The sequence below is a fragment of the Pipistrellus hanaki genome (genome assembly GCF_964339955.1).
Source record: "Pipistrellus hanaki genome assembly, chromosome: 6".
NCBI lineage: Eukaryota > Metazoa > Chordata > Mammalia > Chiroptera > Vespertilionidae > Pipistrellus > Pipistrellus hanaki.
Window position 1 is genome coordinate 38,716,281 of NC_140508.1, and position 17,124 is coordinate 38,733,404.

General features: G+C 37.5%; 1 protein-coding gene across 1 annotated transcript in view; it reads left to right on the forward strand.

Annotated features, from left to right (window-relative positions):
* CTNNBL1 (catenin beta like 1) overlaps positions 1–17,124 on the forward strand; it is a 166,649-nt gene that overhangs the window by 89,275 nt on the left and 60,250 nt on the right. The window contains exon 11 of the mRNA XM_084888682.1: positions 15,685–15,866. Coding sequence (XP_084744808.1) covers positions 15,685–15,866 — 182 coding nt within the window. The remainder of the gene's footprint in view (positions 1–15,684; positions 15,867–17,124) is intronic.

The window sequence follows — 17,124 nt, forward strand, 5'->3', positions numbered from 1 at the left end:
TTTGTCATTATTCCATGGACATTTGAATATAATTTGTTTCTTATTTTTCTTGTATTTTAGTTCTTTCCTCATTTTCCTTTATCTGTGAACTATGGAAATTATTCTTTCTATTTTTTTTTTCTGTTTGTGAAATTGACTTTTTTTTAAAGTGACTTTACTTCTTTGTCTATGAACATGTCTATTCCATGTCTATTTGGTATCATGTCCCTTCGGCATCTGAGCTCTGCGTAGTTCTCCTATGGTCTTCTCATCTCCCTTTTCCGCATGTTCACATTTTAGTCTCGAAACCAAACTAGTTTAGATTCCTGAACACATTTCATTATTTCCTCAGGGTGACACCCTTAATGTTTAGGCTAAACTTCTTTAAGAAGCCTCTGCCTGTATGTCGCTTCTCCTAGTCCTATCCTTATTCCACCACCACTCCTAAATTTTGAGGATTAGGTTCTAACATCTTTGCTTATTTCTGTTTGTCTCTGACTGTACCGTTAGACTCTTGAGAACAGAGATCAGGTTTTCTTCCTCTTGTATCTCTGTACCTTATAACATATATGCGTTAGATACCCAGAAAATACTTTCTGAGGAACATCTGAGAAACATTTTTGCTGTTTAGAATCATTGAGTCATAGAATTTCTGGCAAATCTTATTGATAGACTTAAAGAATGAGGAGTGATTTATTAAAAGCCATAAAGCTGAGAACTCAATCTCTTGTCTGAAGATATTTAGTCCTGTTTTTTTCCTGTCAAACTTTTTAATGCACGAAAAACACAAAACAGGTCATAGGCTGACTGTGATCTTCAAGGCTCAGGGGAAGCCAGGCATCGGCTCTAGTCCTGGGCTCACTGCCCTATTTGGTATGTGCCCACACCAGGCTGTGGAACAAAAGCCAACCAAGTGGCCACACTTCAGTTTATCTCCCTTTGGGACACGTGAACCTCTTCGCTCTCTGCCTCCATGACTCTCCTTGGTATTTCAGGACTGTGGTTTAGGTTTAATGTCTTGTGTGTAACCTTTGCACTCAAGGTTCAAAGAAGTCCTTCATGGATTTGTAGTTTCTCAGCTTTTGTTTCTGGGGCTTGTTTGGGGGTCTAGTACCTCTGTGCCCTGACTTCTTAGCCTTTCCCCTCTATTTACCCTGCCTCCTAGGTGTCCGTTTAGTTGTCAGATGACTTTTTTCAAATTCCTGTGTTAAGAGTGTCTGGATTTCACAGTGCTTGACAGAACCAATAAAAGGGGAAAAGCTATTGTTTTGTTTTGTTTTTCTCTCTGCCAAAGGACAGATGAAGACATTTGGGGGGGGGGGGGGGGGGAAGAAAAGATTATTGAGGTGCAATTTAGAAATGGAACTCATGCTATGAAAAAAGCAGTAGGTAACCATCCTAGAGTATAGGAACCTTCAAAAAGGGAAATATTTACTTAACCATAGTGTTTCAACAAAGAAAGAGAAAAAATGAGGTGCGGAATCTCTTGGTCAGTGTAGGGCTATATACTGAAAGGAAGTGAGAACCAGACTTTCTGATGGAGAAGGTACTGCTCCTTACGTGTCAGGGAGGTTGACCCCATTCTTTTGATTTGAGAGCCAAGACTTAGGGTACAGAGAGTACGTTTGGATGGCCCTTGGCTAGCAGCAGAACAGTTAAGATATGAATATAAATCAAATGATGGTTTTGAAGTTAAGGTTAGCTGGGAGAAAAATAAAATTTAAGAAAGTCACAATTTACTGTGCAGTTTAACAGTGATTAGATTCAGAGAGTACAATTCATAGAAATAAGACTAAATTATGCTTACTGGGTAACAGCTTTCAACTAGTGTGCTACAAGAATTTTTAAAACATGTGATACATGATTAACAGGTGCACTGACCTCTTTTCCCTTAGATGGTCAAATAAAAGAACGGTAACAGCCAACACAATAGCTGTCTGGGGTGAATGAAGCTGAGACATCTTATTTTTGTCAGTTTGGCAAAAAATCATTTTTGGTGTGCCACAGAATTGTAGTAATTTATGTGTACCCTGAGATGAAAAAGGGTGAAAATTGCTGTTATAGGAGAATGGCTATTTTAGCATTTAGCAGGAAATGAGGGCTGAGCTACCAAAATGCCCGTATTGTCCCCTGGATTGAGACTAGTTTGCTATTTTCATGTTCCTGGTAACAGATGTCTCTCTGGTAACATGGCTGCTGCAAATACAAGATTCCAATATATCAGGTTTAATTATAGCCTGTTCTCCAAATAATTTACTTCTTGCCACCACAAAGCACTTTTTAACTGTATGTCCTTGTATCAAATGGTTCATTGTTCTTTAAGAAACAAAGCCAGTGGGAGACACAAGAATTACATTGTCAGTTTCCTTGAAATGTTGACATGAAACTTATTACTTCTGTTGTAAAACCCTGTTCCAGTTCGGAGAGAAGAGACCACCTTGGTCCCAAGGGATATGTACAAATGCAGTTTGGGATTGTATAGCAGAAATACAGTGAACCTATCTTGGTTATTAACTGTATAGGCAAAAGAGAGGGAGAGAAGGGTACATAGACTCATTCATTTCAGGAACCACCTTTTTTTTTTCCTCTGAAGGTTTTCTGTAAGATTTTCTTTGAGCTAAAGAAAAGTGTCTCTGACAAAGGAGACAAATAAAATAGTATGGGATACCATCTGCAAAGTAAGTTTGCAGACCCAATCTGGGCTATGAGCTTGTACCAAAACATATATAGGTAGGTAGTGCACACTGGGGAATTTTTTATTTTATTTTTTTAATCCTCACCTGAGAATATTTTTCCATTGATTTTTAGGGAGAGTGGAAGAGAGAGGGAAAGACAGAAATATCAATGTGAGAGAAACACATTGATTGGTTGCCACCCACAGGAGCCCCATCCAGAGTCCAGGCTCGGGAGGAGCCTGCAAACAAGGTACATGCCCTTGACGGGAATGGAAACTGGCCCCCTTTGGTCCACAGGCTGACACTCTATCCACTGATCCAAACCGGCTAGAGCTGGGGAACTTTTTTTTAACCTTGACATCTCATTCCCTTGGATTTTACCTTTTTCTGTAGTGGTTTTGTTCATAATGAACATATGAAGGTACAAACTCTATTGCATTTTTAGTCTTGTGATCTTCTACAGGGGTTTGTTGTTATTGTTTTTAAGAGCTAGAGCCTTTTATTCTGACATTCAGTTTCCAGGATTCCACTGCAAAAGCAGAATAATAACACAGATCTTTTGGAAGTCAGTTGTGCTTCCTGATGGGGCTCTATACAGTCTGTGCTCTAAACTACACACGTAGATCTTGCTTGTTGTTTGTCCAACAAGCATTCCTTTTCCCCACTTACTGAATATTAGCATTCTCTCTTAGATGAGTAATAGTAGCTTGTACCTGTTCTCTGAGAACCAGAAAAATGCTTCAGAAACACAAAATAATCCTCCCAACAGCTCTCTAGGCTGGTGTTACCTCTTCGTAAATGAGAAAGCCGATTATGCTGAAGCAAGGTAACCTGGCAGGATACGGTGTAGGACCTGTCTGAGTCCTTCCGTCAGGCTTCATTGCTAGTCATCATTCCAGTGCTAACGTACAATTTGATGAGTTTCACAATATTTTTTATTCCATGTTTATTTCTTAGGGTACTTACTTAGCTCTTTCTCGTCTCCTTTTTAGTGGTTGTTTTAAGGCTTATAGTATGCATCTTTAACTTATAACAGTCTGTCTTCGAGTAGTATGTATTATACCATTTCAACTATAGTGTAAAAACCTCACAACAATAAATTTCCATTTTTCCCTGCTGGTCTTTGTGTTGCAGTTGTTATACATTTTACTTTTATGGATGTTATAAATCTCTTGATTGTTCTTTTTGTTTAAGTGGTCAGTTTACTTTTGAAGATTTCAGTAAGAAAAAGGTTTTTTATGCAGATCTAGCTATTTGCCATTGCCAGTGGTCTTCATGACTTTGTGTGGATTCAGATTTCCATCTGGTATCAGTTTTCTTCTTCCCAAATTATTCCCTTCAACATTTCTTGTATGAAATTGTTGATGACTTCTGTCAGCTGGTCTTGTATGAAATTGGTGATGACTTCTGTTAGCTCGCCTGTATCTGAAAAAGGATTTGCCTTCATCTTTGAACAATATTTTTACCTACTAGGTCAGTGGTCGGCAAACCATGGCTTATAAGCCACATGCGGCTCTTTGGCCTCTTGAGTGTGGCTATTCCACAAAATACCAGGGCCTGGGCAAGTCTATTTTGAAGAAGTGGCTTTAGAAGAAGTTTAAGTTAAAAAAAAATTTGGGTCTCAAAGAAATTTCAATCGTTGTACTGTTGATATTTGGCTCTGATGACTAAAGAGTTTGCCGACTACTGTACTAGGTTAATAGGGTTTTTTTTTCCCCTTTCGGTATTCTTTGAATGCTACTCCACTATCATCTGGATTGCTTAGTTTGCAATGAGAAGTCTGCTTTTACTTTTATATTTGTTCTCCCGTATGTAATATGTCCCTTTTTCCCCCAAAATGTTTTTGGAATTTTCTGTGTATTATTGATTTTGAGTAGTTTTATGATGTGATACCTGATGTAGTTATCTTCATGTCTATGTTTGGGGTTTGTTATTGAGTTTCTTGGATCTGTAGGTTTATAGTTTTCATCATATGCGGAAAATTTTCAAATATATTTTCTCCCCCATTCTCTTTTCAGGAATTTCAATTAAATGTGTATGAGACTGTTTGAAATTGTCCAACCATAACTCACTGGTGATCTTTCAGTCTTTTTTCTTTCTGTTTCTATTGTATATTCAAACTCATTCTTTTCTGCAATATGTAATCTGCAGTTAATCTCACTCAGTGTATTTTTTTTATCAGAATATTATATTTATCTTCTCGAGATATTCAACTTGGGTCTTTTTATATATTTTCTGTTTCCAGTTAACATGCTCAAGCTTTTCTTTACCTTCTTGAACATATCAAATGTGGTTATAATAACTATTTTAATGTTTTTATCTTCTGTCATCCATGTTATTCTTACTAATGGTTTGTTTCCTTCTTTATGGGTAATATTTTCCTCCCCCATTGAATGCCTGATAATTTTTTACTGAAATTCAGATATTATTAATTTTATCTTGAATGCTGGATTTTTTTAATATCCTTATAAATATTATTGAGATTTGTTCCAAGATGTAGTTAAACTAGTTTGAACTAGTTTTGAGTTCAGAATTGAATCTATGGCCAATTTTGCCCCATGGCTAAAGCAGTACCCTTCTAAGTACTCCCCATCTCGCCCTGATGAACAGAGTTCACAAGGTTTTCCCACTGCAACTGCTGGGCACACAAAATGTTCTTAGCCCTCAGTGAGCTCTAGGGATGGTTTCCCCTTCTTTCACCCTTAGTTTCCTCACACGCATGTTCTAGTCAGTATTCAACTGACCACTTGAAAGGGACACTCTGTGCAGCTATTGGTTCTGGCTATTGGTTCTGGTACTCTGTCCTGTGCATATGGCCACATTGGTCTCCCCAGGCTGTCCCTGTCCTGAGCCTAGAAACTCTCTTCAAGCAACTGAGCCCATTTCATGTGTTTCCTCTCTCTCTCGAATCACTGTACTGTGCTGCCTGATGTTAGGCATCTGAAAACTATTGTTTTGTATCTTTTGTCCTTCTGTTTGTTCGTTTATTTAGGCAGAGGAGTGGATATAAATCCATTAGGCCCAAAGTGGAAGTTTAGCAGTATATTATATACTTCTAAATATACTTTCTAAACTATTTTTCTGACTATTGCTGATGGATAGTAGTGCAACTAACTTTTGTGTATTGATCTTTTATTAAGCATCTTTGCTATGTAATGTGTCAGTCAGGTTTTGTTGGGATAACAACCCCAACATCAAAAGGACTTAAATTACAAATGTTTAGTTTTCACTTCTAGTGCGTTCATCACCGGCCACCTGCAGCTCAGCTCCGTATCTTATTTTGGGATTGAGACTGAAGGAGCAGTGTTTAAAAAGGCGAAAGATTTATGCGATCTGAAGAGAAACCAGAGTATGAAGGAGCAGTGTTTAATGGGACATGCCTCTCTCATAGCAGAGAAAAAAGACTAAATGATTTGCTAAGTCTTAAAACTTCCCCTCTAAAAACACATATATTACTTACACTCACATTTTATTGGCCATGAAAAGTCATATGGCCAACTCTGATGGGAGGAGGGCTATATAAGCAGTGATGTGTTTAAGCCGGCTCATGTAACTCATGAGAGCTGATTGTGCACATCTCTTTCTAGTTCTGTGTTTAGTAACATCACATTGGTAACTTGAAATCAGTTATGGTGGGTGTATTTACACCATGTAAATTGGCAAGCAATAAATTAGGACTTTTTTCCTGGAGAGCTAGTTGTTAAACTTTTAGTAGCAAATACCGGTTATATGCCTCTTTTAGGGAATAATTGGGAACTAGATTATTTTTTTGTCACATTTCATTTTAATAATTTGTTACTTTGCATATGTTTAAATGTAACTAGCAATGGTCTCTAGTGCAGTATTGAATATGAGTAGTGATAAAGAGCCAAGTTGTCTTCCCCTGGTGTTAAAAGGAATGCAAGTTTTTTGTTGATAACGCTTATCAGATTAAGGACATTTTTTCTCTTTCTCATATCATGGATTTAATCTATCATATTATCAAATGCTTTTTCTGTATTTATTGAGATTTTTTTTATATAAAAATATAGTGAAAATTACATGAATAGATTTTCTGCTGTTGAACTAACCTTGCATTCCTGGGATAAGCCCATCTCTTTATATGTTTTCTAGGATTCTGTATTTTATTTATAAATTTTAAATCTATATTTAGGCATGAGGTGGGCCTGTAATTTTACTTTCTAAAAGATTTTGGTATCAGAGCACTTTGTTTGTTTATAAGCTTTATTAAATTAATTGAATTGTGTTCCTTATTTTTCTGGGTTTTTTTTAAGAGTTTGGGTAAAACTGGAATTATTTCCCTCTTGAATGTTTGGTAGAACTTAATAGTGGTTGGTTTTTTTTGAGAGAAGATTTTTAATTATTGATTCTGATTTTTGAATGGTTATAGATCCATTTAGAAAGTCTTTTTTATTTTTCTTGAATCAAGTAGAGAAATTTACATATTCCTAGGAATTTATCCATCTCATCTATTTTTCAAGTTTGGCATTAAGTTACTCCTTATGTTCAGTTGTTCTTAATGTCCACTGTATCTGCAGTTTTCTCTCCTTCTATTAATCTCTATTATTGCTTATTTGTTCCTTTTCTTTTTTTCTTGATCACTGTTGGTAAAGATTTTTAAATTTTATTGGTCTTTTTAAAGAACCAAATTTGGGCTTTGTTTATCTTCTTTATTAGGGGTTGGCAACTAATAAAGGCCTAGAAACCATCTAAGGCCTGTGGGCCAAGTCTGGCTGAGTCCTGCTTCTCCATGGCCTGCAAGCTAAGATGGTTTTTATATCTTAAAGGTTTTAATTTACATATAGGGTGGATAACTATAATACAAATTAATAATACAATAATCCTAAATAATAAAGAGGTAATATGCGAATTGACCATCATACCCTCACACAAGATAGCTGTCCCCATGTGGTCACAAGATGGCTGCCACAAGATGGCCAGCAGGGGAGGACAGTTGTGGGCGATCATGCCAGCAGAGGAGGGCAGTTAGGGACAACCAAGTCAGCAAGAGAGGGCAGTTGGGGGCGACCAGGCCTGCAGGGAGGGCAATTGGAGGCAATTGGGCTGGCAAGGGAGCAGTTAGGCATTGATCAGGCTGGCAGGGGAGTGGTTAGGGGGTGATCAGGCTGGCTGGCAGAAGCGGTTAGGGGCAATCAGGCAGGCAGGCAGGTGAGCGATTGGGAGCCAGCAGTCCCGGATTGTGAGAGGCATGTCTGACTGCCGGTTTAGGCCAAATCCCACAGGGTTCCCAGATTGGAGAGGGTGTAGGCTGGGCTGAGGGGTACCCCCCCTCCCCAGTGCATGAATTTCCTGCACCAGGCCTCTAGTTAATAATATTAATACAATAATACAAATGTAAACCTACTTTTGCCCACCCTTGTATAAAAACACACACAAAGAGAAAGGTGCCACAAAGACTGTATGGCCTTTTACATAAAGCTTCCCAACTCATGCTCTCTAGGGTTCTTTATTTTTGGTCATTGATTGTCTTACTTTACTGTCAACTTAGCCATGCTGTGATTGGTTTTTCTGCATATCAAGCCCACCCAAGTACTGGAAACCAAAAATTTAACCTTTGTTTTATACATACTTGTTTTGTTTCCTGGCGTAGATAAGTCAAGTAGTAATTGGTACCAACAGTTTTTTTTTAAATGGTGGGAATAGAAATTAAAATTTGAAAAATTGTTTCTGGCAACATAGAAGACCACCATTATTCTATTTTAATGATGGAATATCCCTTAGCATCTCTCAGAACACCTGTGTTCTTTAGGCACTGTAGTTTGAAGCTATCTTAATTCATAGAAATCTTGGATTCTAGAAAGTAATCATATTTTGGAAGCTAAAAGTGAACTTTATCATGTACATTGAAAATCAAGCTAAAATAATCTCATGGCATTACCAGGTTTCTTGCCAGGATTACTTTATGCTTCACTGTGTCTTTTGTCCTCCAAATAAGTTTCCTCTAGGGTTCCATCCCTCTTTTGTACATATTTTCTGTACTCTTTTAGAGTGGTCTTATTCATACCATTGATTCAGTTACTCCCCATAAATTTAATGATTCTTCCAAATTTCCCCCTATTTTTAATCTCATTCCTAGACTTCATACTCATAAAAAGTTAGACATTGTTGTCATGTCTCATAGGCGCCTCAGGTTCAATCTGAACTCATTCCTTTGAACTCCTAGTTCCTAGTCTACTATCACTTTTCCTTTTTTTACCAGTCTCTCTACCTCTTATATATGTTCTCTCTTCTGCTTCCCTGGGATCCCTCCCCACCCCAGTATTGTCCAACTCAACTCACTGTGGCAAGTGTAATCTTTCTAATACACAAGATCAGCATGCTTTGTTGCTGCCCTCTTGCTCTTTCTATTCAAGTAGTACCATGCACCACTTCCCTGAATGTTCCATGCTTATTCGTGTCTTTGCATGTGCAATTGTTTCCTTTTGCTTGAAATAGCTTTTTCCTTTTTGCTTGTACAGGAAAGACATTCAGTGAAGCATGGTTCAGGCATCATCTCCTTGTGAGACCTCCTCGACTCAGAGATAGTCAGCCCCCTTCTGGTGTTCACGTTCTACTTTTTATACTCCTCGCTGTAATACTGGGCTACTCTCAGGTTATTTATTGTCTACATATCTGTCTCCGCTGTGAACTGAGCTCCTCAGAAGTGTGAGCTGTGGCTGTCTCTACATCCTCAACTTAATATCTGGCACATGTTAAGTACCTTGTAAATATTTTATGAAAGAACAAATGAACAAAAAATTATACTCAGAATGCATGTTCATTGCAAAAGTGTTTTTTGTATAATATAGAAGAATAAGCAAACTTCCCTTTCCCCACCCCTCCTCATCATCAGAAGGATCACTTTGGCAGAATGGGAAGCAGTAGACGACTCCCAGTTATTTCCCACAACCATCCACATTTATGGAGGCTTTTGCATTCACATTGGTCCTGGCATGATCGACAACCTGATGAACCCAGACAAGACTAAGATAAACTACTTGTCCTCCAGCAGAATAAATATTTCAAATAAAGTCAACCCAAGAAAGTCAGGCCAAACAGCTATTGATTGCTAAAAGCCTGAATTTAAGCCCAATGAATATTCCAAAGTTCACCTCCATGCAGCTTGCCTAAATGGTGATCAATATGCAATTACTGCCCCCCCTTTAAACGTGTCTTACACTGCCTGTCTGAAGAAGGGTTTTACTTTTAAAATCTTTTGTTTGTTGAATTTGCTTAGGCAAGAAAAAAAAGACTTGACTAAACCAGAGTTCTTTGCCTTCAGGATTCCAAACAATTGCTGTTATTTTTTAAATGGTTTGAATGTATGCTGAACGGTAACTGAAGTTGCCCTGTTACATGGCCGTCATTCATTTCAGGAGGCCTTTTCCTGAGTCTAAACAATAAGGATATTGTACCTTAGTTTCCTAATTTCTGCTCACATGATCATCTGTCCTCGTCACAACCTTTGTAATTCAAGTTTATAAAGTAGATTGCTAAAGTCCAGCTACAGTAAAAGCAAATAAAATTTTTTGTTTAGTTTCCTCTTAGAATTTCATCTTGATGCAAAAAACCAAACCTGCTGAATTTGGAGCCTTGTTTTCTCTGCTCCTGATACTTAAGACTTTATGTTGCACAAATATGCCTTTTTTATTCCCCGACCATTGTCAGAATCCTTTGTCATTGATTTAAATATGTGTTCATTGATCTTTAGAAAAAGGTGAAGTGAGAGGGGAAAAGAAATAGAAACATCGAAGAGAGAGAAAAATCATTACTCGGCTTCCTCCTGCATGCCCCTTTACTGGGTGGGGATCAAGACCGAAACCAGGGCATGTGCCCTTGACTGGGAATCAAACCAGTGACTTCTTTTTTCATGTGTCAGTGCTCAACCACTGAGCCACACTGGCTGGGCCCTTTGCCATTTTTCACTTACCCTGTTGTTACTGTCCTCCTTACCCGTAGCTCTATATCCCTTTCTCACACTGCTGCCAGATTAAACTATCTGAAATGTATCCATCTGATGCCCTCCTTTTCTTAGAATTTCATGGCTTCTCAACATCTGTGGCATGGAGCTCAGGCTCCTGGTAGCGCATCTAGTTCCTGACCACAGCCTCAGTCGTCTTCCACCACCAGTCATTCAAAACGAGTTCTAGTTCCCTCAGGTGGCATGCTCTTAAAGGCCTTCTGTACCTTTTCCAGATGATTTTTACCCCACTGCCACCAATGTCATTGCTCTCTCTTCACTGCCTGGCAAATACTCATTCTTCAGACTCAGTTCAGGTATCACCTTCACTGACTTCTCCCTGATAAAGTTAACTATCTCTACCTCCCACTCCTTGGACTTAATTTTCACTGCTTCAAGCTTTTGAAATTATTTTTATTTATCTGTCCTTTAATTGCTAAAAGAGAGGGAGCTTATAACAGCTAGTGTAGTGACTATTGCACGAAGGCAAGTGCTTACCAGTAGCCTCTTTTTTTCTTTTAAACTCAGTAGTTGGATTGAATGTCATAAGTGAGTATCTATGGGTTGCTCTTATTGATCCCACAGCAAGGGGAATCAGAGTAGGAATAGTCACAATACATCCTTGGTATTTGAGGTTGGCACCAAGTGGGATGACAGGTTGTCTCAGTTTGCCCAGAACTGAGGGATTTCCTGGGATGTGGTACTTTGAGTGCTAAAAATGGAATAGTCTCAGGTAAACAAGGATGGTCTTGCCACCAACAAGTACTGTTGGCAAGCTTTTTACCTACTCTCCTTTCCTTCACTCATTGGACTCAATCCTGACTGGCTTGTCTGACCCAGGATTGCACTGTTAACACCTTAATAGTGCAGTATTTTCATAGTGCTTCTTCTACTAAAGACTATTCAAAAGAATGTTATTTCTGATTCCTTTTCTTGGGCTTTCGTGTAAGAAATTGGATGAAGGGATTTGGGTTATGTTACTACCACCTTTTTTTAAACCAGGCTTGCCTTCCATTGCCTGACTGACCAGTTGCCTAGTTCTATCAGTTAGTTCTCCCCTTTTTTTATCTTTAGTCTCTTCATTACCATTGTCTTTTTGACACCATAAAAATATGATTAAATTCCCCATATTGGCATGCTGGGGCCCTATCCATCTTTCTGGCTTTTGGTGCACTTGGGTTCGACCCATTCATCTTTTTGCACACTTGGTGTAAGAACCCCCCCCCCCCCCTTTGCCATCTTGGCCAATGGGAGAGACTCCCAGCACTCCAGCTGACCATCTACATTAACAATATTATTTAAAATAATAATTTTTTAAAATCTCACCCTGGCTTTTCTCTCAACCTAATGGATTCTCTTATCTTTACTAATGAGTAGCCTTTTACCTTACTTTCTCATTTCTTTTCAAATATTTGCATATGTCTTTTCCCATATTCCCCCAAATACATATTCTCATTCCTATCTCTCCCTCTCCCTCTCCCTCTCCCTCTCCCTCTCCCTCTCCCTCTCCCTCTCCCTCTCCCTCTCCCTCTCCCGTTCCCTCTCCCTCTCCCTCTCCCTCTCCCTCTCCCTCTCCCTCTCCCCCTCCCCCCCTAACACATAAAAGTCTCAGAACAAACATGTAGAAGTGTCTTTTAGCTCCTGGAATCAGTTCTTTTGTCGGAGGCTGTCTTTGTACTACAAGACTATAAGGCATAGCTCATGTTTTTGTCTCTGATCTCAGCAAAACACTGCTCCTTGATATTCTTCAAGCATGCCAGCCTTTTGTGTGTTGTTTTTTCTTTTTTGTGGGTTTTTTGTTTTGTTTTTGGGGTGGTTGTTTTTTCTGTTTGTGGGGTATGTGTGTGTGTGTGTGTGTGTGTGTGTGTGTGTGTGTGTTTGCCATGCCAGCTTATTTCTGCCTTAGGACGTTTGTATTGGCTATTCCTTCTGCTTTTAATGTTTTGTCCCTAAAATATCTATGACAAATTTATCTCATTACATCACTCAGATCTCTATAAAAATGTTACCCTTTAAGAGGCCTTCTTTAATTACCTAAATTAAAAATCCTCTCCAGTCATTCTTTCACATTGCTTTATTTCCATGACACTTAACCACTATCAATATCTTGATTTTCCATTTGTCTCCTGCAGTAAGAATTAAGCTCATGAGAACTGGGACTTGATATGTCCTATTCCCAAAAGAGGTATCCATTCAATATTTGTAGATTAAATGTTTTTGAAAGCAGAGGCCATATCTTAATTTTTGTTTTTCTTTTGTGCTCACCACAATATTGAGTAGGGGCTCAGTAAACATTGATTTACCAGCTATACTAAAATACGAAATGACTGACTTACTCCCCTCTACCTCATAGAGTGTTAAACAAAACAGTGTCAGGTTATGGAAAATGATAATCCTTTGAGAAGTATCTCCAAGAGTAGTAGCTAATGGAAGGATTATTCTGTGACCTATGGATTCAGGGGTGGGTGGGCAGGGCAATTACCTTTGTTTTTTCTTGAAAATAGTTTATCTTTTCTAATTCTAAAAAGTACTGAGTGTTCAGTATGGAAAAATGAAAAATACTGAAAATAGAAAAAGGGAATAATAAGATTCAGAAAAAAACATTTGACAAAAACCCAATGCCTTTCATGATTTAAAAAAAAAAGAAAGAAAGAAAGAAAGAAAGAAAGAAAGAAAGAAAGAAAGAAAGAAAGAGAAAGAAAAAGACTTAAACTAGGAATAGAAGGGAGCTTTTTTGGAAGAAGTAGAATTACCTCTGTCTGCAAATGACATGATCTTATATATAGAAAATTCTAAGGAATCCACTAAAAACTTATTGAAACTAATAAACAAGTTTAGCAAGGTTGCAGGATATAAGGTTACTATACAAAAATCAATTGTATCTATATACACTTGCAATGAATAACCCACAAGTAAAACTAAGAAATCAATTCCATTTATAATATCATCAAGAATAAAATACAAAGGAGTAAATTTAACAAAAGAAGTATAAAATTTATGCTCTGAAAACTATAAAATATTGTTGAAATAAATTAAAGAAGGCCTAATAAGAAGAAAAGCATTTCATATTCATGGACCAGAAGATTTAATATTGTTAAATTGACAATACTCCCCAAAGCAATCTAAAAAATTAGCATAATCCCTATAAGAAACACAATGACTTCATTGTAGAAATTAACAAGCTCATCTTACAAGTAGTTTTGAATTGTAGGGGACCAGAAATTATCAAACCATATTGAAAAAGAAGAGCACCCAATTTTAAAAACTACAAAGTAGTGGTAATTAAGACATTGTGGTACTGGCATAAATTAATAGAATTTAATTGAGAATTCAAAAATAAAGCTATTTGTCTATGGACAGCTGACTTCAACAAGAATACCAAGACCATTGAATGGGGAAAGAATATTTTCTTCAACAACAGTGCTGGAACTATTGTTGGATAGCCACATGTAAATGAATGAAATTGGATACTTGCCTCACACCACAAACAAAAATTAACTCAAAATGAATCACAAACTAAATGTAAGAATTAAAACTGTTAAACTCTTTGGAGAAAACATGTACATTTTCATGACATTTGGATTTGTCATGTGAAAAGTGTGAGCAACAAAAGAAAAAATAGGTAACTTGAACTTCATCAAAATTAAAAAAAACTTTTGTGCTTCAAAGACATTATCAAGAAAGTCAAAGGACAGTTCCTGAGTGAAAAGAAATATCTTTGTAAATAACGTAAGTTAAGGGTGTTGTATCCAGAATAAACAATTCTTACAACTCAGTAATAAAGATAATTAAACTAATTAAAAAGTAGTCAGAGGTTCTGAATAGACATTTCTCCAAAGAAGGTATACAAATGGCCAATAAGCACAAGAAAAGATGCTTGACATCATTAGTTATGAGGGAACTGCAAATCAAAACCACAATGAGATACCACTTCACACACACAAGGATGGTTAGAACCAAAAAGTCAGTTGATATGTGTTGGCATGGATGTGAAGAAATCAGAACATTGTACATTACTGGTAGAAATGTAAAATAGTTCAACCACTTTGGAAAACAGTTTGACAGTTCCTCAGAAGGTTAAACATAGAATTAACCATATACTCCAGCAATTCTACTCCTAGGTATACACACACCTAAGAGAATTGAAAACATATGTCCATACAAAAACTTATATCCAAATGTTGATAGCATTATTTATAAATAGCCAAAAGATAGGAGCACCCCAAAGGTCCATTAATGGATGAATGGCTAGACAAATTGTGGCATATCCATACAATGAACTGTTATTCATAGAAAAGCATGAAGCACTGATACATGCTACAACCTGGATGACCCTTGAGAACATTATGCTAGGTGAATGAAGCCAGTCACAAAAGTCCACATATTTTATGATACCATTTACGTAAAATGTCCAGAATAAGTAAATCCATAGAGACAGAAAATATAATAGGTTAGTGGTTGCTTAGGGCTAGGATGAGATTGGGGGGAATAGGGGGAGTGACAGTTAAAGGGAAGGGGATTTCCTGTCAGTGTAATGAAAATGTTCTATAATTGACTGTGGCAATGGTTGAACACAGCAGTTAGTATACCAAAAACTATTTGATTGTACATTTTAAGTGGTTGAATTGTATGGTATGTGAGTTATATATTGATACAGCCATTAAAAATAAAGAAAAAGGAATAATAGTGATCCGTAATTCTACTACCTTGAAATAATTTCTGTTAGCATTTTTATCTATTTTTGCCAGTTTTTTAATGCATATTTTTCCACATAATTGAGTTAATGGTTTCATATAGAATTTTTAATGTATTACCTTTTATGCTTATCATTCTAACCTTATAAAGTTGTTCATGATATTACAGATTCTCCTAATTATTAACAAGTGTGTAGTATTCCGTGTAGATGTACCATAATATAATAACCTTATTGGTGTACATTTAAATTGTGTGTGTTTTTTTTTTATCTTTTTCCCATGATAATGAGTACTGTTGTAAATACATTTATTTTATTTTTTTAAAGAAGAGAACATCCTTATGAAATGCTTTACATGAAACCTCTTTTGTTCCCAGAGAAAAGAAGATTTCGAGGAGCAGTGCCCTGAAAGTGCTGGACCATGCCATGATTGGGCCCGAGGGCACAGACAATTGCCATAAGTTTGTTGACATTCTTGGCTTACGAACCATCTTTCCCCTCTTTATGAAATCTCCCAAGAAGATTAAGAAAGTGGGAACCACTGAGAAGGAACATGAAGGTAGGATACACTGGAAAACTCAAGACTAATTTAGGTGTATTAAGAGAAATGGTGGAAATAAGAGCTACTTTTAAAACTCTGATACGCATTTGAGGAGTAGACTCTTAGCTGAAGAATACTGCCTTCTTCTTTTCTATATTTTTATATTTTCCATGCATGGAAAAGCAACCCAGAGACCCCAGATCTCTGATGGTCTTTGTTCACTGGTTCTCTACCTTCTTGAATCCTGGTGGTTCCATTTCCTCCTGGCCTGTTAATAAGTCTCTGCGTGCAGGTTTTGTTTTCTTCTCTATAATTTGTAGCAAGGTGTCTCTCTGATGGAAGACACTTTTGAAAAGAGTAATGAGATGGCAACACATGTCACCTCCGGAGTGGTGCTTTCATGTATTTCTGTATTAAAGTATGATTCAGCTAACATCAGGAATTGCCGAAATAAACTATTTACAGCCCAGATTCCCCTTTTTATGTTTCTCCTCCCTGATGGTGCATACTCCCAGCAAAATGCTGCCATGAATTGCGATGCTGTAACCAGAGTAGTTACCGCTAGGCCAATCTCTTCCTGCTATTGTCTAGTGCCTGCTGCATTCCTCCCCCAATAAATAGCCGCAGTACAATCTGGAAGGCAGGGGATTTATGAGCATTGACAGTTCGGCTGGAGGCTAACACGCTTGTACTAAGGAATTCACCTGGTTGGATGGTTATTTTAAAGTGTGGGGAGCGTTAAGGAGGGGTATGAGGAGCTGATTGGCTGACTAATTTGGTTGTCTTGTCAAAGTTAACATTTGTCCCATGCTTTGGGTGATTTTTTTTTATAGTGATTTAATACAATTGGCATTGGTATCTGAAGGACCTTTTGCATTGCTTATTCTCTTAGATAAAAGTTTTCTTTCTCAGATTTACTTGGCCTAGTGTTTTCCAACTGCAGTGGCTTAAGGGAAAGTGATGTGACTGTCTTTAGTAGTAGCTTCCAATGATAATTTCTCTGAGCAGATCAACTCTCCAGAAACAACAGGAAGTCTAGCAAGGGGGAGGACTGGTGGTGCAAAACACTGTGAACTAGAGATCTATAACAACCAGAGTTCAGTTCACCTCAAATTGGTTTTGACATAAACATGTTTATCAGCCGTAAATAGCCCTATTGCTGACCTTTTTTTTCTTTCTCTCTCTATCAAAATTTAGCAAAATGAGGCCATGGGAGAGTGAATAGATGATCTTGGAGATCTAGGTGAAAATTTTGGAGACAGTCATCATTCCATGA